This window comes from Lissotriton helveticus, chromosome 7 (genome assembly GCF_964261635.1).
Source record: "Lissotriton helveticus chromosome 7, aLisHel1.1, whole genome shotgun sequence".
In the NCBI taxonomy this organism is placed as follows: Eukaryota; Metazoa; Chordata; class Amphibia; order Caudata; family Salamandridae; genus Lissotriton; species Lissotriton helveticus.
Window position 1 is genome coordinate 1828058314 of NC_136068.1, and position 22776 is coordinate 1828081089.

At 45.2% G+C, this 22776-nt stretch overlaps 1 protein-coding gene across 4 annotated transcripts in view; it reads left to right on the top strand.

Annotated features, from left to right (window-relative positions):
* The window catches only part of LOC144770822 (guanylate-binding protein 3-like), an 84582-nt gene that overhangs the window by 13996 nt on the left and 47810 nt on the right, over nt 1–22776 (top strand). For all 4 annotated transcript variants that reach the window (XM_078655595.1, XM_078655593.1, XM_078655594.1 and 1 more), the window contains exons 2-5: nt 14819–15031; nt 15143–15270; nt 15458–15567; nt 18430–18638. In XM_078655595.1, the coding sequence (XP_078511721.1) occupies nt 14839–15031; nt 15143–15270; nt 15458–15567; nt 18430–18638 (640 nt within the window). In that variant the 5' untranslated portion in view covers nt 14819–14838. The remainder of the gene's footprint in view (nt 1–14818; nt 15032–15142; nt 15271–15457; nt 15568–18429; nt 18639–22776) is intronic.

A 22776-nucleotide genomic window follows, 5' to 3' on the forward strand; every position in this document is an offset into this window, starting at 1 on the left:
GAACTACAAAGGAAAGAACACGAAAGCCTAATTAAGTACAAACGGCAGCAGCAATATAAAGTTTGGGAAAGGATAAAAACAACTTTCAAAGAAAGACACTCGGATATTCTGGGAGAAAGTTAAATTGGAAAAACGTTGTAGGGCAACTAACTTAGATCAGGGAGCGGGGATGCAGAATATCTCTAGCACATCACTCTTTATCACAACTGCTGAATTCTAGAGACTCATTTCAATGATCAAATTGTATCTATAGGAGTCAAAATTAGATAATTAATCCACAATAGAAGGGGAATTTATTGCCTCTGCTTCTACAGTCTACTCATGATTGGCACGATCCTCAGGCGGCTCCGAGTCAACACCAGAAGGACCATCATGAAGGCCTTCGTCACAAATACTGCAGACAATACAGAACTCAGTAGCAAGACTCGTCCTCGACCTCCCCAGACGAACTCCCTTCACACCCCACCTCACGAAAGTACACTGAATCCCGATCCAGAAGAGATGTCAGCTCAAGATGCTGCCCCACACACACAAAGTCCTGCACAGCGAAGGACCGGCACACATCAACAAATGCATGGCCTTCCACTAATCGACCAGACACGTACACTCCACCTCCCTTTTCCTCACAGACACCCCACGTATCAGTCGAAGCAAAAGCAATGGATGCTCCTTCTCACACCTCGTGGCCAAAGCCTGGAATGAGTTTCCCGTACAACTCAGGACCGCCTCATCGCTCCAGGAATTCAGGAAAGGACTCGAGACCTGGCTGTTCGAATGAACAGATCACCATGAACCTTGAGACACTCGTGGGTGAACTGCAACGCTTTCCCAATCCTTGATTGATTGATTGATATGGCTCTGGTCCCAGATAGAACTGCTACTGACATTTTCCGAAATAATATCTCTATGTGGGCTTTTCTTCTAAAAGTAATGTACAATGCCCCTGGAGTCACGGAGAATAGCCATTATAGGTCTGATATTAAAAAAAAGATCTCTTGCAGACCCCGGGAACTACCGTCTGATATCCTTGTGGGACGGGGTATGCAAAATCTATTAAACAACAAATGGAGGAGTACCCCCTGGAAGAGTGACCGAGAAAAACTCTGTACCTGGATCTTAAGGCTGAATGGAGCACCGTGTGCCCAACCTTATCTCAGGGCAAAGCATGTCCTTTTTGAAGACCCCTCACTCACCAACCTGGTTGGTGACATGCTTCATCATCGGGGTCCCACCCCGAAGGCCGAGTGCCAACAGGGTGTGCTGCGACACCTGATTACAGTGGAGCGGATTTTCTCTTTCTTTTAGGTTGGGCACACCGTGCTCCATTGAGCCATACGCTCCAGGTACAGAGTTTTTCCCTGTCACTCTTCCAGGGGGTACTCCTCCATTTGTTGTTTAATATTGAAGCAGGGGACCAGGAGTTCCCACCTTACACATTGTTTAATACCCTTACTCTCTCATTTTGTTTTGGTATGCAAAATCTATTGACAGTTATTGGTCAATATATATTCGGAACTGGGTAATGATCATATAACTCCTTGTTCAAGCAGGGCTCTTTCTCAGGCGATATCCTTAACAGACTTTATAAAACATGTAGAAGGCCTCATTTTGGGAATGTCCTGTCAGTTTACAGGGTTCAAATTCCCCTTCATTGTGTTATGCTTGTGAAGTGTTGGATATGAGCTTTTGGCACTCATTTGAGGGGACCGAAGGACACCTTTTTCAACAGATATATAACTTGCATACACCTGAGGGATCCTGCTCTCCGATTAAGGAGTTTGGGTTATTGTCTTCTTATTCCTTGTCTTTGGCCGCTGTTTTGAGGTGGGGAACCTCGCTCTTGTGCGGAGAGGAGGATCTCTGTGGGCAGCTTAGAAGTGTGAAATGGTTTCTCTTCAGAAAGAAAAGAGTGCCTTTTATAGGTCCTTTGAGTGGGCTAAAGACATTTTTGAGCTTGATTTAATTGTAGACTTCCCCAGGCTTAAGTTCGCTATAAGGAGCTATATAATAAAACACATTGTTTAAAATAAGTCAGGTCAGAGATGCTACTTTACGCCAGTCAAATCAGCGTAACCTAGTGGTCTAGGAGAACAATTTGGGGACTAAACCTCAGCATTATTTATTCTGGAATTTACCTCATGGGTCAGAAGGTTAACCATTTAACTGAGAGTGGATTTGCTCCCCCTACATATCATTACTGGTATCTGGTATAAAGTCCAGAAAAGGAGAGAATGTGAGTTTTGCCAGCTAAAAATTCAAGATCTCAACCATGTACTTTTTGTTTGTCCCATGTTACCGACTGCTTATTAAGGCCCCTTTTTCTCAAACATAATATACGTACAAGTTTGTAATGTCTCCACCCAACGAAACGTTTTTTAGTAAGATGTATCAGTCCTTCCAAAATTATTTAAACATTTAATCCTGTGTGTATTTTTGTCTCGTTTGTGTTGTATAATGTCATTGTCTCCTTTTTAGGCCAGTGTTTGTTAGTTATGTATGGGTTCCTTTCTAGGTCTCGCCTATGCAGCGTGCATGCGCTGCTTAGGAGCGAGACCTTTAGCTATCGGCACAGCTTTGGGGGCAAAAACGTGCACGCATTGCATTGCATTGCTTGCAATGGCAACACATGCATGTCTGGCGATTCCCTTGCCAGAGCATGCAACGCAATCATCGTGCCTTGCTGCAGGCTCCCGCAAGGGAATCGCGCAGGACGCCCTCCTGCCGCGCGCATGTGCTGGTTTTGCAAGAATGTGGTCACCGGCGAAAACTACGGTGATTGGAAATTCCTGAGAATGCAGTGGCATTGAGAGCTCCTTGTAGAACCATTCTGGGACCTGTTCTTTTCTGAGTATTCTGCGGCTCTTCGGGATACGCTAAAAGAAATTACCTCTACCGTCGTTCTGAGCTGTCCCGAAGTGTACCAGGAGGCACTCTCTCTCACTTAAGGTAGTTTCTGATTTTCTCCCTACCTTTGCGCAAAAACACCTCCAAGCACCACACCTCCCGGATTGCGTTCGGCAACGCCTCTGGCGTATGATATCGCTCTGGTTAAAGGCTCACACTATGCCGGCATGCCTGACCATACCATGTGAGGTTCCCGTTTTATTTCCCACTATACGTTACTTGGAATTGGGCACAAAGCATTGATCATCCACTGCTCCAAAAGTCCAGCACGATCATTCTGCATGCTGAATTGTTCACCGAGGGTTGTTGAAATCTAATTAATGCGCAGATTTATGACTGCCTGCCGATTTTGCCTGACTCTAAGTGAGTGCTGCAAGGCTCATTGAGTGCAAGGCTATATCCTCATGTACTATCCATGATTTTCTCCCTGACTAACACCGGTATTTGCCAGTGATTTTGAACTGCTCTAATCTGATTTGAGCAGATCTGTCTTGTGGTGCTTTTGTATTATGTACTTAAGGGCAAAGTGTCTGTGGCTAACTGCAGGTTCCCTAATTTGAATCTACTGCTGCACTACAAAACGCTGCGAGTCCTTTAACCATCTACAACTGGCACACTAGCTTGAAAACCTCACTTCCTACTGTTACCTGCTCGTTTTGGGACGCAAACGTTCTGGGGCATATTTGTTCATATTAGTGCAGCACAGGTGGCCCACGTCACCCTGAACTGTCCGGGCAGTTACTAAGCTGCAAGACCTGAGTGACATCAGGTGTGTTGACCTACGTTACCCTGCAGGTTCAATCTTTTTGATCCTCTTGCACCACCTTCTGGATCAATCACCAGCTACAGAACACCGGCTAGCAGATACTATATGTTCTCACGTTTGTAAGCCTCCATATCCCAAAATCCGATCTCCAAGTGCCTCAAACCCCACCAAGTGGTAACAGCAAGGCAGAACAAACATTGGCATAGCCAATAGGTCTCGCCTTTGGGAACTTATAAGTGTTTAGCCATGCACCAGTTGATTCTGTTGCACCTAAGATATTGTGCTGCATAACTAAATACTTATAACGTCCCAAAAACGAGACCTATTGGCTATGCCAATGCTTGTTAATGTTGAATCAGTAAGACTCTAAAGTTGTAATATCTGTACCTCTTATGCTGCACTATGTATGACATTATTTCTTAAAGCCTGTAATGTTCAGTTAACAATGCTGGTTGCCTATTTTCTAGATCGCTATTTAGGTCTCGCCTAGGCAGCACGCATGCGTTGTGTAGGAGGGCCTTTAGCCATCGGTCTTCACTTTTCAAGCACTGTACTCATGCTTGTGGCGGCATCCACCTTGCGGGAGCGAGCAGCGGTGCGCCACAAGCACGAGTGCAGTGCTCGAAAAGTGAAGACTGCTCTCCCAAGCGCGTATGCACACACCACTCGCAGGCTCACCTCCTGCTCCTTTACGAGACTTTACTTTCGTTCCTCATGCCGGTTTCTTTTTTGCAGATTTATATTGCGCAAACTCGACCTGAAGGTATTGTGTCTGTTGTACACAACACAGTATTGTTTCATATAAGTGCTGTTGATACAGTCGAGGCAGCGTTGCAATGTATTAACTTACAACGTCCAGAGTCGTTCACATCACATATTTTGCTGGATTTGTTGCATATTTGTATGGATTTAACTTTAAAAGCTAGGCTCGCCTTTGTGTGAAGTAGCAATACTGCAACTCATACCAAAAGAGGAGAGCAAGTGAAGGCCGTATTTACTGTAAGCAGCCTAAGACAGGCCATAGGTTAACTCTGTGGCTGGGAGCAAGACCTTCTTGCGGAAAGCTGTTTTATCACGTTTTGTGAGGATTCTTTAAAAACAAAATCCGCTGTGACAATGTGCACATTAGGCACTGACTGCAAAAGCAAGAACGGCTGAGGTATGCAAGTACTGTCGACAGCAACACGTGTGCTATATCCATGGTGTACAAAACGATGGAAGAAGGTCATTACTTGTCCACATGTACTCACATTCTATTCAATGATAGCTTGAACAAGACTATACAGACCCACATAAAGTGCACAGAATCTACTGCATAATGCCAGTTGGACATCACATTGTTCAGGGCGAGTAGTTAACATTTAAGACCTAGAAATTTACAGTCCATTTTGATTAAATACCAAAAATAATTTGCGTAAACAAGCACATGCATATTCAGTTTGTTATGTATGCCATTTGCAAATCTAGGAAGAAAATTAAAGAAATCTCTCAAAGTGATTTGTTGAAGTCGAAAGCTAAGGTGAAACCCTCATACAATCTAACAGATCCCACTGCTTTTGATACTGGGAAAGGGTTTGTGTTGCCAGCTTTTACCTTAATGGACCAACTTGGTAAATCTGTAATGCGTGGCGTCTCCCTGGGCTGCCTTAAGCTGGGCATATGTCTCCTGTGTTATTGAAACCCGGAACGGATGCTGAGTATCATTTCCGACCGGTCACCGGGTTTCTAGTCCTTGCAAACGTAATTAAAAGGTAGACATCCTCACAACACATCTGTGTCAACAGCGCCCTTGTGGACCAATCTCAGCCTGGCGCTTGGCAGGGCTGCAGCACAGAGACAGCCCTGCTGAGGATGCTGATAATGTGTTATCCATGCTTAGCTAGCGTGATTCATGCCTACACGTTCTCTTTGATGCACCTGCTGCCGCAGACCTATGCTTGCACGTATAGATGTATATACCTGTGTGGTATTTGTTTACCCCTACAGCTAACCAAGAGTTGTGTAATAAAATTGCCAACTACTTTTAAAAAAAAGTAAATAACATTTTTGTCACCTTCACTAAAACATGTAATGAACCTACATATGATTCGGCACCAGCTCCTTTAGAAAATAACAAAATTAACCTGCTTTTTTATCAGTTTTACCCCACTAACAGAATTAGACACCTGCAACCTACTACAGAAGGTAAAATCGGGATCACCTATGGATCCCTGCCCCACTTCTGTAGTTATTTCAGCTGCAGAGCCTGTCTCTAAAATACTGACCCCGATTTTCAATACTATGTACTATGTGGGGCACTTCCCTAAAGCCTGGAAGCAGGCCTCAATTCTACCACTGCTTAAAAAAATAATCTAGATGTCACCGATCCCAATAATTTTAGGCCTATTTCCAGGATCCCATTCCCAGCAAAAGTCATAGAAAGGGATATTAATGCCCAATTGAACACCTTTCTACAAGATACTCAGGCCTTAGACCCAACCAAGTTTGGGTTTAGAGGAGGTCACAGTACTGAAGCTGCACTGCTAAAATCCACAGAAGAGATTAGAATGATCTTAGACCAAGGAGGAAATGCGGCACTGATAATGCTGGATCTCGCTGCGGCATTTGACACGGTCCATCATGCGGTTTTGATGGACCGTCTTCAGGAAATAGGAGTGAGGGGCTCGGCTTGGAAACTCCTTAAATCGTTCCTAACAGACAGAGTACAAACCGTAGCTCTTGAAGAATTCAAAGCAGAGCCATTTTCTCTGCCCTGTGGTGTTCCTCAGGGTTCATCTCTGAGCCCAACCCTTTTTAATATTTACGTCTCCATGCTGGCCCCACTTATAGAATCATTTGGATTCACATTAACATCCTATGCCGACGACACTCAGATAGTCGTAAACCTTCTTCCGGGCGGTTCTCAGACAGCCCCTTGGAGGCTGCAGAACTGTACGAGTGCCGTGGGGGATTGTATGGCTCAAAACTGCCTAAAGTTGAATTCCAACAAGACAGAGGTGGTTTTGTTTGGAAACAATCCCAACCTCTGGACACCAGACTGCTGGTCATTAGACCTAGGCCAGCTTCCTACGCCAGTAAAAAAAGTGAAAAACCTGGGCTTGTGGATCGATGAGAAACTGAACTGTAGGGTCCAGATTAACTAAGTGGTCTCGACTACCACCTATATTCTTAAAACCTGCAAAAAAATATTGCCATCCCTCCCTAAAGCAGCACAAAAAATCATTGTTACTGCCTTAATCATGCCCAGGCTAGACTACTGCAACAGCTTGTACCTAAAGATACATGAGGGATCTTTGAATAAATTACAAGTTCTGCAGAACGCAGCGGCTAGATTACTCACTTGTTTACCTAGAGCTGAATCCATTTCTGCCTAAATCAAAGCCTTACACTGGCTTCCGGTAAGGAAACGCACCCAATTTAAAGCCTTGTGCTTGGTTTTCAAAGCCCTCCATGGAACCGGTCCAGAATTTCTTAAACAACTTATCCAATTGTACACCCCTACCAGAACACTACGTTCCTCTGATGCCAAGTTGGTAACAATACCTAGGGTGAAGAAGGCCAACTGGGGAGGTAGAAGGTTCACAGTTAATGCAGCTAAGGCCTGGAATGCACTCCCCCCCCCTCTTTGAGAAACATGACCAACCTTCTCTCTTTTAGAAAGACTCTAAAAACCTGGCTTTTCATAAACTAAACCAACATTTCAATACTTCTCTTCATCTGATTCCTCTTCAGAAACTTCTCTTAGCGCCAGGACACCTTTTTGGTAGCAGATGCGCTCTATAAATAGCCTTAACATTAACATTAACCGCAAAACTAACCTCAAGGTTGAGGAACGCTGTACAAGATGCAGCCACTGAGCTGTTAAAAGGGTAGCTGTTAGCGTGACGTGATACATAGCCGTGGCAGGTGCGGTGTCTGAAGGTGCTCACTGGGCCAGTAATTCATCGAGGCACAATAGACAGTGTTCAATGAGAGAAAAAAATAGATTTTGTGGCACAGAAAACAAACGACAAAAGAGCGGTGCTGCATAACGTTTTCAACCAGACTGTACATAGGGTAAAAAGTTCTTATCCATTGAACTGCCTCACAACAACGGACATCTTGAAAACCTGTACATTTTGGCTGCACTGCTGACTGTGGACAGTACGAACAAGACAGGCTCCAGACAAACTGACCCTAATCCCAACAAGCATTGGCATAGCCAATAGTTCTCGCCTTTGGGACCTTATACATGTTTAGCCACGCAACAGTTGATGTTGTTGCACCAAGGATATTGTGCTGCATAACTAAATACTTATAAGGCCCCAAAGGCGAGACCTATTGGCTATGCCAATGCTTGTTTCCAGATGCTTTGAGAGTTGTTCTTTCCATTGTTCATTCTATTTGTTGTATTGGAGGCCTTTAAATGCTTAGGTTTCCATTTGTTGAAATGCCTGTATGTAGCTCGCTGTTTGTTATATGGACCTCCGTTGGAGTTCCTTATCATAATAAACTTGAAATGTGGATCGAGGAACAACAGACCTTGTCTGGCCTGCAGGCAGGCTTCATAAATGGAGTCGGTACAGCTGTCCAGGCCATGAAATCATATCTGACTTACATCATTAACATAAAGTCTGACCTGTTCTTAACCTTCATTGGTATAAAGTCTGCTTTCATTGAGGAGATCTTGGGCTGGGGCCTGGCTGCCTGCCCTGAGGGGCTAGCTCTGGGCAGACCACCAGCAGCGGTGTACCCTCCATATAAGAGAAGGGGCCAACTAAGCGCAGGCCTGCCGCTAGCTGGGAAGCAATTTTTTTTAGCTTTGCCGGGCCAACAGATAATACCCACCAAGATGCATGGCTATACAGGCTATGGTGGTTATATGGTTTGGGGAAATTATCAAAAGTGGCCCAAGCCAGTCCTTGGGGTGAAAAATGGTTCACAGGATAAGTTGTAACTATTCTTTATTTTCACAGCTTAACAACGACCCTTCCTCTTCTCCTGAGATGCAGCTCTTGGTGGATACCAAGTGTTTGGCATGAGTCAACTACAAGAAAAACATCTACATAGTGACTGTGGCTCTGTGCTCCTGTATGCAAATTCTTTTGCTTTTCCCAGTACTGGCATGAAAAGTTCATAGTGGCGTTTGGCCATGATGGTAATCGTGACTCCACCATAGATGGGGTCTGAGATGGCACATTGGCCTGTGTTAATTTGACATTTTGGCAGTGCCGACAAATCTTTGCTTTTTTTGTTTCATGGTGTAGACCAGATTTATGACTTTGTCCTGATATCCATCATCCATGTCTTTGTTGAGTTCTCATGAGGGGGTTGTGTCAACGCTGCAGTATTGAACGTCCTTTAGTTCAATTTTTTTCTTCTTATCTTCGTATTCACAAAGCCGCAGACTTTATCAAAGTGGTAGGACTTCCAGCTGTGTACGCATTGTTTTCTTTTAACTGGGCAATCTCCAGCGTGTGAGTAGCCCCTTCACATTACCAACAGGTTTTCTCCTTCGTTTCAGATACCATTACTATGGGACAGGGTAGACCACTTTTAACTATGTTCACTGGTTCTGCCGTTATGGTTTTCGTCATTTCCATGTGTGAGACTCTCGCTGATTTATATTTTTTGCGACTTTCCTAGTGTGAGAATGTCAGCAAGTGACTTGCCAGATTCTTACACTACTTGGAAAATGTGCATCCTTCGATGAACTGCACATGTATTTCTTCTGGGAGTGGACAGGTGCTTTATCCACTTCATGGGACCCTTACTGAATGTTCATACCCACGTGTGATTACATCTCAAAATCTAACAAGTGTACCCCATTGTGTCCCGCAACATGCCATGGTATTCTCTTATACCCACAAAAAGAGGAAAAGGAGGAGATGTGAGTGATTTCTGAGAACAGAAGCAATACTTAGGAAAAACCCAAGGATTTTATAAAATGCCCTCACCCACTAATAGTGGCATGCTTCATCATAGGACTGCGACAACATCTTTGCGTAGATCAACACCTGGGATGGAGCAAATGGATAGGGGAAGACAATACAAACAAACATTTTGGGATCCAAGCAGCAGAACAAAAAAACAATCAAGGTTGACAAAAGTATCTCTGGGATGCCTTAACCTAGATTTATTCTTGGAGTCCCCAGTCGTAGCCCATATCTGCCCACCCTCATCGATAAACCATCACTCATAAGCAACACCCAGAAGTTAAGTGCAATTGAAACAGACGTGAGGACACAAAATCTGCCACTTACCACCAAATTCAATTGAATTTGGACGCAGTATGCGCTTGGGCCTGAATAGCTTGATGTGACCAGAGAGCACGTGGATATGTTAATGTGGGTGTGTGTGTGTGTGTGTGTTTTTAGGTTTCACCTGGGCCGGAGCACTAGCTCCGCCCAGGAGAAATCTTATGTTCCTACAGTGTGGGGCTTAGTCCCGCCTCTGTCTCCCATTGGCTAGCTCCATAAATGGAGGCTAGCCATTGGGAGACAGAGGCTGTCAATCACGCTTTCCCCGTGAAAACGCGATTCGGGGGCGTTTCTCTGGCTTTTTTAAAGTCCCGCCCCTTTGTCCTGGGCCGCGCTGTCATTGGCTGCCAGCCCGGGACACCCCCGTGACGTCATTCCCCGGGCCGCGCTGTGATTGGCTGGCCGGCCCGGGACCTGACTTGTTTACAGCTGGTTTTACCTACCAGAAACATATTTAGGTGTCCCACACATAGTGAAATAAAACGCCGCAATTTCGCTCTGTCTAGGTTATAATGAGGTCCTACGTGGAAGAGGGCAATAAATATGGTCCTACTTCTAAGTAGCTGGAACGTCCCGGTTTTTGGTTTACAAAATCGGGTCGCCTAAACTGTAAAGAGCTGCTTCAGGTAACGCTCGCGCTGTGTAGAAATGCAATAATTAAATAGTGACGTCATCAGAGTGCCCCCGCCCTCCCACTCCTAGTGACGCCATCGAAGTGCGCTTCAGCGGAGCAGGCCTCGGGTCGGTAAGAGGCTGCCGCAGCTGATCATGGCGTCCTCGCTCTGGAAGGGGCTGGTGGGCCTCGGCTTGTTCGCTTTAGCGCACGCAGCTTTCTCTGCAGCCCAGCGTGAGTGCCGGGGGGATTAGTGGTGTTGCAGGGGACAGTTGCTGTTCATAAAGCACAGAGTGACAAGGACCGAAAAAGACTCACTTGAGGCTAGAGATCCGCGTGTGCGGCAGGTAGCAAGTGCTCCGGTGCACAACGTGCCGGGAGACCCTGAGAAAAGGATTCCCCCCCCGTACGCTGTCTGTAGCGAGGGAGAAGTGGGGGCTGTTAGCCGGTGTACGCCATTGAGGCAAAATATCACAGACTAATGTTGGGGGAGGGGTGGCAGGTGTGAGTCTCTGTGGGGTGTGGGGCATAGAATAGGTGCGGCCTATCAAACCTTTGAACCCCCCCCTCCCCCACAATAAGGATAAAGTCTGGTAATTAAGAGGGTTTTTCCAAAGTCCTCGGGCAATAAAATGGTTTAGGACAGGGGTGGCGAGGAAGACGTCTCCTAGCATAATTCGTGCAATTGCATCTTAATACAAAATACTAACGCATACAGTTAAAATTGAATTAAAACTCCGACATCAAATATGCCACACATTACAATCGTTAATGACCCAATCCGCGCCGTCAGCCAGTATTGCGAAATCCTTCAAACGGACGCAGGTACGAATTTAAAATCCTAGCTTAATAGTGATAGTCACACAGGTAAATGTTCATCACAAATTTGTCATTCACATCTACAAATTAGTAGCACGTATTGAAGTTTATGGGAATTTATCAAGACGCCAAATAATTACTAACAGCACCAGCTGATAATACACTCAATTTGCAGCTGTTGCTTTATTGAACGTTATTTGTTTTTCCTTGTTTTATTGTGTGGTTAATTAAAACCGTAACAACATAGAACATTCAAAAGGCATGTTATACAAAGTACAATAAAAGAAAAGGAAAAATGGATAAGTCGTTGTTTTTACCCTCTGACCTAACAGCCACCTAAAGATATGGGAACTAATTTTATACTGTTTTGGCTCTCGCCTGTGCTCGGTTTTTGGGGGAAATGTTGCTTTTAATATTTTTGATGCATTGTGTGAGATAGATGAGAACGTTGTAAATATTCTTTTGATATCTTTTTTATATTATTTGCTCGTGGATTATAAAGTCTTCCCTTTATTTTGTTAGTGTTATATAGCGCGAACGTGACCGAAGGTATCCCAGCGCGTTACATGAGCATCAGTTGCGTTACAGACGGGCATATTCATTTTGTTAGGCACGGGGAGATTAATTGATTTACCCAGAATAACAGGATGTGGAGCGTCCCTGCCGAGACTCGAACCCGGTTCCCCAGCTTCGGGATCGACCGCTCTAGCCGTTAGGCCACATAAAAGAGCGATGCATTATGACACGTACAATATGGAGATATACCATAAAGAATTAGTGTTGGTGAAAAGAAGAGATCAGGCCGGATATGAAGAGCATGCCTTTGGAATGCATTTCTCACACGACCTCTACAAGTCTGTTCCTCACCCACGGCTGCCTTTCCCCGGGGATGGCATGACCTAGTGGCATCACCCGGCTGTCTCGAGCTGTTAGTGGGGGCGCCCTGGCATGACTAGTTCTTGGACAGCACGGCCTGTGCTGCGGCGGTCGGCTCAACATGCGGGGCTGGGACGGCCTCCTACGGCCAGGCCAGCTTTTTTTTTTTAAAACAAAAACTCCAGCACTTCGCTGTTCTGCATGGACTTCTTTTCTAAATGCCACCCTCACTTCCCCACCACGACGAACCTACAAGCCGGAGGCCCAGCCCCCTCCCCCGGAATGGCTTTGAGGATAAACAAAGCCCTGCGTGCATGCCAGTTTCAGCACGCTAAGGTGTTTGAACACAGTCTACGGGTTCTCACAATCAGTGGAAATGACTATCAGATTAGGGGCCGTAAGAGGGATGTTTGTTTTCGGTGTTTGCCTGGCGCTCGTACAAAGGTCATTTCATTGTGGATGTGCCGGTGGTAGGGCCTGATCGCATTCGGTCTTTAAAGGTCTTTCCACACCTCTCAACCCACCTTGTTCCCCAAACCCCAGTGCGCTGCCCTTCCTACAACTCTCCTCCACGCTTCTCTTTCGTCCCTCACACACCCACTTACCCACCAGACATTATCTCAACAAACTAGTTTGCCCACAGTTCTGCTCCATGCTCCAACACAATGAATTCCCAAACTCTACTGAGTCTCACCACACCTCTCCTCCATGTCTCAACATATTGTCCCCCTGCCGCTTTCAGACGTTCACATATGCTTCACCACTGTCGCTCACTACACTGTCGTGTTCACTCTTCGCTACACTATTTCTCAAGCCCACTTGCCTCACCTTTCTTCTATTCTTCTACTTCTCTCATCTTTCCTCAGTCCTGCTGCGTTTCTCACCTTTCCTCAATCCTCCCTACTTTTTCTCTTCTCACCCTTCTCACATTCTTCTACTTCTCTCACCTTTCCTCAGTCTTCCTGCTTGTCTCACCTTTCTTCTATTCTTTTAATTCTCTCTTCTTTCATCAGTGCTCCTGGTGTCTCACCTTTCTTCTGTTCCTCTACTTCTTTCAATTTTCCACAATCCTCCGGTTTGTCTCACCCTATCATCCCCAGGTGTTATTGAATGCTTAATGAATTGGATTGATGGTTACTTAGGATTGATGGATTGATGGTTACTTAGCACAAGCTTACCTAGAGCTAAGCTTTACACTTTATCGAGTGTTGCGAGACGTTGCTGTGTGTGTGGCTCTCTGTGTGTGTGCGTGTGGATGCAAATGCAATAGGTCTCGCATTTGCGAGAGATTAAGCTATTGGCATTGTAAATGACAATGCCATTTATTTATGTTTTCAAAACCAACACATAAATATAAAAAATTGTCATTTACAATGCCAATAGCTCTAACTTTTACAAAGGCGAAACCGTTGCATTGTAAATGCTTGTTTTTTAATTCCATGCTAAAGGGTGTGACTACAGGGAGATGCTCCCGCTTGCGCTCCAGTTTAAGTGACATGCATGGTGAAACTTGGTAAGCAACACATTTTGTGCCCTTACCTTTCTTTTAATGTAGTATCCTCTTGAGAAAATTTGAATACAGAGGAGAGCAAAGAAATTAAAGGGGAACTATAAAAGGAGAACAGTTAAAACGAAAAGTCTGCCTGACCAACCCTGACAATGAAGCGCACTCATTTTCAGGTCAGGGTACGAAAGTAATCTGAAAATGGCATAATTCACAGGGCAAGAGAGCCAATGACTGATGTGGATTGAACCATTACCTTCTCCATAATTCTACTCTGGTTCAAGGCCTTTAACTACCGGTATAGCTCTCAGCAGCGGGCTTTAATAAGCCAGGAGTGACAAAGTAATATAGCACTTGATGTGAGGACACTTAGCAGATATGTGACTGAGTGCACCCCTGCCCTACCAGCTTTTTATAGATAGTCACTTATTAAATTAAATAAAATACAGCTTGTATTATTAGAAAGACTAGTCAGACTCATTTGTGTGCATAACAGACTGAATTAATTATTTTTCAAGACATGGAACAAACATACAAGCAAGAGGTCTGAGCAAGGTTATTGACATCTAAGGGACACAGTTAATCTTACCTGGGTTGTGATGAAGAACTCTGCTTTAATCATTAGTAATGAATGTGAGCTGGAAAAGCAGTGTTCTAGGCCTTCTCCAGAATTGTCCCTTTGACATGTTTGAACTCGCGTTACTGTCATGCCTGACTTGTATTCAGCCAGACCCAACTACTCTACACCACTAAACTTGTCCTTCTGTTTGTGTGGCTCCTGTCACAATAAAATATTTTCTGTTTAATACTTCCCTGCTCTTTGCAGGCAGGCTGACACTTTTTTAGAAAAAAAATTACCACTTGTGAGAATTTAGAAATCATTCCAAGATCATCGCAACATAATCCTTATTTCTATTTAAGCAGAAGTTTTTCTCTTAAAAGTAAAGTGCCTTAGTGCACCTGTCAGCTTTCTTCCTCTTGTCTTATTTGCTTGTTCCCTTCTTGTTTCTTGACACAGCCTCATGAAAGTAAAACATTTTAGCATTCTAAACTTCTGTTTTCTCACTGGTTCTCTTATTCCATTTCTTTTGACACAGGTTAATCTCATTGATGTAAAATGGCCTCCACGATGCACATGGACGCGCCCATCTGTCTCATCGACAACAACGCAGATTGCCAGTTGCAGGTGAACCCACGCGCTCTAGATATTCTCAATGGCATTACCCAGCCTGTGGTGGTGGTGGCCATTGTGGGGCTCTACCGTACAGGCAAGTCCTACCTCATGAACAAGCTTGCAGGACAGCAGAAAGGTGAGGTCTCTACTGCATGTTGTGGCAAACACCACAAGCGAGCCCCAGGTAACATCTCGCTTGAGGTTCAGTGTCTTCCTTCCTTAAACAAAGCTGCTATATCTTTTCCAGGATTTGCACTGGGATCTACCATCCAGTCTCACACCAAAGGGATCTGGATGTGGTGTGCTCCTCACCCGCAGAAACCCAACCACACTTTGGTGCTGCTCGACACTGAGGGACTGGGAGATGTGGAGAAGGTAAGATTGGGAGAAGGTGACAAGAAGATAGGGTGGTAGCCATCGCTTGCATGCCTAGCTGTGTCGGTGCATGCTGTCCTCTAGTTTGATAAAAGTTATAAGGATATACGTATAATAATAATCACTAAAATTAGGCCAAACTTTCCTCACCAATCCAACTCATAAAAATTGTTTGTCAATTTTTAAGGGCGATTCGAAGAATGACTCCTGGGTCTTCGCACTGGCCGTCTTGCTGAGCAGCACCTTTGTCTACAACAGTATGGGCACCATCAACCAGTATGCACTGGAGCAGCTGCAGTATCCTTACGTCTGTGCAATCTCTGGGGAACGGGCGAGGGAGCAAGGGGTGAGAAACGGAGGCCTTTCAGGGTCGGGCCAGTCACTGCATGCTTTGTATTCACATAGTATCTGGTCCTCCACTCTAATCGCTTCTTTATACGTTCTGTACACTCTGTCCTCAGTGTCTCTTCCGGGGGGTGGTATGTTTATTACCATTTCTACTCCTCCATATGTTTCCTTGTATTCCACCAGGTGCATTTGCTAAGGAGAGGAGTTCCCGGAAGGTGGAATGATAAACCTTATTTTGATCCAGCCTTTGGATCCAATGACCTTGAGTAGCAGTTCTCTAGCAGACTGGTACAAGTTATGAGATCATGAGAAACTGAGAAATTCAGAGGAAGCAGCCTTCAATTATATATACAAGCAAGGACAGAGCTTCCATAAGCATGTCATTTTTCTGAAAATTCCTACTTATGGTGCGAAATATGTTCCCCTTCTCTACTGTGAGGCAAGTGCTTTAAATTAATAATTTAACAATGTCAAAAAAGATTGCACTGCAGATAACACAATGAAGCTGTTAGAAATGGGATTTTTGGCAGGCTAGGGCATGTGCCAAAGCCAGGCAGAAACCACCACTCTAGTCAGGATAAGGGAGTTAAAGCATTTGCACGTAACCAACAGTAATACAGTGTAAGCACTACAAAAGGACACCACACCAGTTTAGAAAAATATCCAATAATTTTATTTACTTAAGACAATACCAAAAACGATAGAAACCCACAATATAGTACTTAAAAATCCACAGTTATCAAAATACGCTTTAAAAACAGTTCCTTGATGTTGATAGCTCCGTCCGGGGCTATTGCGACGTCGTGAGCAAACAAATCCAATCGAGACTACTACAGGGTGGCCGCCAAAGCCACTTGGGAATTAGCATTCAACCTCATACATAATGGTATAATCTAATTTCTGGTTTGAACCCAGATAAGCTTGTGGAGAAGCGTGGCTCAGTGGTTAGAGGTGGCAGACCCGGAAGCTGAGCTCAGCCGTGGACCAGGGTTCGATTCCCCGCCTCGGCGGGTCTCGGGCTCAAAATTCCACGGACTCGACAATTCTCGCTCCGGTGCCTACTCGACTCATGGGGTCACACTCTGCGACTCTGGGCAATAGCTTGCTTAATCTCCACTACGGCCCCTCGCAGCGGGATGCCTGGCTTTCACCTTGTGGATACCCAGCCGGGGTATCTCACAGGGGAATACCAGGACGGGTTCCCTAAGCAAGCGCCTTGATACCTTCGGGTGATACGTGCGCTATATAAGTCGCAATACATTTACATTTACATAACTGAACCACCAGTTTTAGTGTATCACTCACGGAGCAACAGCTCCATACTTCAGTATGACCTGCGTATTTCTAGAGGGTCATAGCATGTTTATGTGTTCAACAATATAATGCTGATAAGACTCAACCTACTATCCTTATACAACATGACCACTACAAGATGGCCGCCACGGCCACTGTGCTAGTGGTATCCTAGCAACGTGCAATTGGCGTGTCCTGCTTCCGGTCGGCACTCGCCTAATAGTACTGAATAGTTCAGGCGGCCGACACCCGGAAAGACAGGTCGATCGAGTGTTAGGAGAGGTGACACTTAAGTGAGTATGAAGCCTCTAGCATAGGCCGGCGCTGCCCCTAATTCCTTTTACTCCAATTCCAATTCATATTGCCTACGAACTGTTATATATTTGTCTTACAGTTCCTCTCGCAACCACTTTGCATGAATATCCTACACTTGGAGTGAATGCTTCGGGTTCTACCTACACCCTGAAGTATCCCTGATATCGCTTGGGTGAAACCAATTAATAGTGAGTTTGCCTCCTAATTTTCACCTTGGTGTGTACCACACTAATTAATAAAAGTACTATAATATGGCATTCCCTGGTAACAGGTTCTCAATATCTATCGTTCCTGTTCTTCACCATTCAACCGACATCTCACATCCCAGATAATATACGAATTACATGTCTGTGCTGTACTGGTAAGCCATAGTACACACTGTATTTAGCCTTTCTCTGCTATCATGTATTATTTACTTCATTTCCTCTGCTTAGTCCCCAAAAACACAGTCCTGAAGAGACCCCGTATCTAGAGGGGGTCGAAACCCTGTCGACACCATACAAAAGAGAGAGCCTGAATTAATTTATCACCCATTGTACTAATCGCGTCCTTTTGGATTTTTACCAATAACCTGTTTCCCTACATTTTCACTATGTCACACAGTATTCACTAAAATAGGTTATGGTCACTTCACTGGGGTTCACAATACCATTCCAAATGTGCAATAAATGCAAATAGTCTAATTACTTATGTTTAAGGAAATAAGTGTGGTACAGGATGTAACTGCAGAATAAAATTACTTGCTGCGGCTGAAGTAAGGTATATCTTTAATTAAAAAGTTTGTTGGACTTTTTTAAGGAATGCCAATATAAGAGTGTGTTTAGATACTCTGAAATAATTTATACTGTGACTCAATGGAGGGTCATGAATGAATCAATATATCTTTGATTAAGATTGAATCAGAGCAAATATCTTAGTTGCATATCATGTACTGTACAAGATAAATGAGTTCCTTGTGAACATTGTTTTGAGCTTTTATACTTACCCAGCTCACAAGGACGTATGGGTCGCTCTTGTTTCCGTAAAATATTACTTAATTTCATAGCGCCATGACTAACCTTGCGTCAAGGTGCACAGACCTCATTAAAACGTATGCCTCAGGGTTCTTCCAATGCGATTTGCTTCTTTATTGCAGCTCTCCATCGGCCCTTGCTAGGTGCACGCTAAATATGGCAGACTCACAATCCTTAACACTGTGACCAGCTTTGTGTCTGAGCTCACAGATCTCATTAAAGTGAAGTCCACGGGGAGCTCGGAGCAAGCAGATGATGACTTTGAGGATGAGTGTCAGTTTGCCCGTTTCTTCCCAAACTTCGTCTGGGTGGTGCGAGACTTCACATTGGAGCTGAAGATTGATGGACGGGATGTGACGGAAAAGGAATATTTGGAGAACTCTTTGGCGCTGAAGAGAGGTAACCTAAAACATTATTAAAACATTATTAAGGGGTGATTTGTGGGATGAGGTGAGAGGAGACATAAGTTACATAAGAATTGGATCTTTTCAGAAAGGACACTTTGTGCTACTGCAAACTATATACCTCAGTGTTTTCCACCATAGTACGTACACCCTGCTTCGTCATCCCCTCATGATATGGGCCTGACTGCAATAATTTGGAATGTGAAATGGTTCTCTCATAATTTCTGTTGTTCTGATTGCAAATGTACTTTTAGCTTTTGATTTACTTTCAGACAAATTGTTTTTGTATAAAAATATTCTTTTAGTTATTTTATATTCTAGAACCAGGCAAGCCTGGCACAGGTAAGTGATAAATATTTTGCAGTAAATATATCGTAATACAGTTTGGATTGTAATTGTAAATGCATGTTGTTTTGACTTACAGTGTTGTTTCTGAGAAATGCAATGCTTTGTAAATTCAGTACATCTACTTTTTATAGGATTTTCAGTAAAATTACAAGTAAGTTACTTTTGAGATTACTTTTCTTACACAGTGTAGTATACCTGGGGCCTGATTCACAGAACTAACTTAAGACAAAATCCTAAACTTACTACCATTTTGATAGTCACAGAAGGCACTTACTCATTTTGGTATTCACAGAAGACACTTACTCATTTCGGTATTCAGAGAAGTTAGGAGTCCTAACTTTAGGACTCCTAAATGCCTTCTGTGAGTACCGAAAGTCTTAAAGCTATGATTTTTCTTAGTTTAGGAGTAGTAAAGTTAGGACTACTAACTTCTGTGAACACCGAAATGAGTAAGTGCCTTCTGTGAATATCAAAATGGTAGTAAGTTTAGGATTTTGTCTTAAGTTAGTTCTGTGAATCGGGCACATAGATTCTACACTGGGACATTATCTGTAAACAGGTAAGTAAAACCGTTTTTGTCAGTCAGTGCAATTTAAAAAAAATTCTTTAGGTTTCAAACTCCACACTTAGAACTTTTTCCAAGAAAACAGTCAATGTTATCCTATGGAGGAAAATGGTGTTATCGGTTTTAGGGTAAGTATTCGGTAGTGGGAGTTTAGGTTCTGGGGGTAGACTCTGGTGTCCCCCAGGGTCCGGGAAGCACTCTTGTTACACCCTCAGTGGCACTAGGGCGGCCGGGTGCAGAGTGCTGAGGCCCAGTGTTATCCATTGGGGGATAGTGGGCCTCTGGTTGGTGGCTGCTGACGAGCAGGTCACTTGGTTGTGGGTGCAAAGCTCCTGAAATTTAGCTTAGGGCAAATGGGCAAACAAAGTAGCACCAAAGTTGCACCCTCAGCGGCACATGGGTGGCAGGGTGCTGTTTTGACGTCGGGTGCCCCGTTTGCAATGGGAACCTCCGGCTTGCAAAGGCACTGCAGGCTCAGGGACATTGGTCTTCTGGGTGCAACCACCACTTCGAGAGGTACAACCACCACTTCGAGAGGTACGTTGGGATGGTGAGGTCTGGTTAGGCATAGTCGGTTGGACCATCTAAGGCTGTGGGGCATCGGTTGCAGGGGTTCTTTTTAGGGTTGGGTCTTTCTACCAGCTCCTGGTTGTGGTTGGGGGGTACCTTCTGGATTTAGGCTGCAGGCGTCAGCTTGAGGGTTGAGGCAGGGCAGGGGTCGACAGATCTTGGGTCAGGATCGCTGGGAGGACTTTCTCGTGGTGTTTGCCCACTCGAGCTCGGGCCGTAGACAGCAGGTGTAGAGTGGTGCAGACTTGCGTGGTCTGGCTGGAGCCAGAGATTGGAGAGGAACAAATCCGGTGTTCACAGGAAACCGTCTTTGTGAGTGAAGGCAGGCAGGTCCTCTGTGGTTTTCGAGGTTGCTAGCTGCAGGACACATTGGGATTTCGCAGGAGCACGTTCACGGTGGAGACAGGCCTGTAGGGTTGGGGCCAAGTCAGTGGACGTCTTCCTCTTGTTAGCTTCGGCACGGCTGTTCGGTCCTTCTTCTTTTCTTGTAGTTTCTTATGGTCTGAGGAAGCAAGGTTCAGGTAGATTTAGGGGCATTACAGGTAGGTAAACGGTTGGGACCAATGGGTCCTTTCCGTGGGGTGGGCACACCCCCTATTATGCCACCCTCCAGTGGGAGGGGGCAAAAGCCTTTTCCTGGTTGGCTGAGTCCCCCCATCTGCAAGATGGCTTGGCCTGAGAGTTGTGCTTCACTTCGCCTCCCCCACCGGAGGGGTGGAGTAGGCGGAGGTTGGCATACCTCTCTTCCTCACTTGTTTTTCCTGCCGTTTCTCCCACCCAAAGTGGAGGTCAGAACCAGTGGGGACCAGTTGCTGAAAGCAGCAAGTGGCCTGGAGAAGCTTACAAATGTGGCTTCCCCTTTGTGGAGGCGTGGCACCTCGTCTCAAGATGTGCATTGTTTCAGGCTCCCTAGAGCCGGAGTCTCTCGACCCAGGGGTTTAAAACAAGTCTGGTGGCAGCAGCTGAAAGCAGTTACTCAGCCTGGACACTAGTGGTAGGTTAGGTTTCAGGGGGCATCTCTAAGATGCCCTCTATGTGTATTTTTCATTAAATCCCACACTGGCATTAGTGAAGGTTTAATATGCTGAGAAGTTTGATACCAAACTTCTCAGTTTTCAGTGTAGCCATTATGCTGCTGTGGAGTCCGTAATGACAAACCACCAGCACCATATACCATTAATGGCAGCACTGCACTTAGTGCCCAGGAACAGACCTGGGTACTGTAGGGGTGCAGTGCTCATGTACCTTTACCCTCACCACTGGCATAGGGCACCCAACTAGAGGGGTAACTGATGTATGCCAGGGCAGTAATTTGTAGGCATGGCACACAGGGATGTGTGCCATGTCGACTCTACACTTTGTTCTGCACCAAAACACGCCGCCTGCAAAGGCAGTCTTTGAGTGTGAAGGTACAGGACCTCTAAGGGTGGCACAGTAAGTGCTGCAGTCCTTAGAGGCCTTTTCTAGCCACAGTGCCCTGGGTACCTGTGGTATCATTTACCAGGGGCTGACCTGTGGCCAGAGATGCCAATTGGGTTTAGGCTTCAATGCAGTTTTAGGGAAATAACATAGGCCCTGTGTACCTGGTTAGCAGGAGCCCAGGGCACACTCGGGTAAAGCACATCAGCAATTCAGCAAAAAGTGTTGGGAACCATGCAGAAAGGGGGCACTTTCTCACACCCAGTCTCTGTGCTTTATCCCATAAATTTGACATGGCGAGTACTTGGGTACCCTCCAGATTGGTATATGATACTAAGGTACCCAGGGTATATGTACACCAGGGGTCTGCCGTCGGCTGAAGCATGTATTATGTCACCCTCGAGAGACCACTCAAATTGTGACTACAGGCCTGCTATTGTGATCTGTGTAAGCTGGCGCTAGCACCACTTATGACATATATAATTTTCCTTGTATCTGTGGTCACTGCACTTAAAACCTAGCCCTTTCAATTCTGAAGGCAGGGTGCTCGGTTCTAAGTTTGAGGGTACCCCTGCATGAGCAGGACACCCCTACAACCTTTGGAGGCCATTCTCCCGGGTTGTACATGCATCAGCCATCTCGATACATAGAGTAGCCAAGTGTCATTACGTGATGACCATCTCTAAACTGGCTGCCACAATCCCTGTCATGTTTGGTATCAACCATGTTGAAATCATATCTTCACACAGTAAACGGTGTGGGAGGTATTGTTCCATGAACTGTAAAACTCCTCTGGGAGGTCCTCAGTGCTCCTTGTACCAGTCTTCTAGAACCGAACAGCAAACTATGGCTGCTGCCAACCAGAGATATGATTTTGCCCTCCTGCTGCTGAGCCAAGCTCGAGCAGAGAAAGGCAGGACAATAGGTATCCTGACACAGGGAGGTGTGACCACCTCCCAGACAGGACTTAGTGTATTGGGACAGAGTGGAGGCGCTTGCCAGCACCACTAAGACTGCCAGAAGGGCACATTTGGTGCCCTCTTTGCATACTCCAGTTCATACCAGTTCAGGGAGATGTTGGCTGCCGCTATGGGGCGAAACTGGACAAAGGACATGGGAGTATCCTCCTCACTGTAAAGCCCCTACTCTGGGAGGGACCCCTGAATCATTCCAACCATTTCCCTAGGGTACTTAAAGGGTTTACCTGTGGGTGGGTCCCTAGATTCGTCGT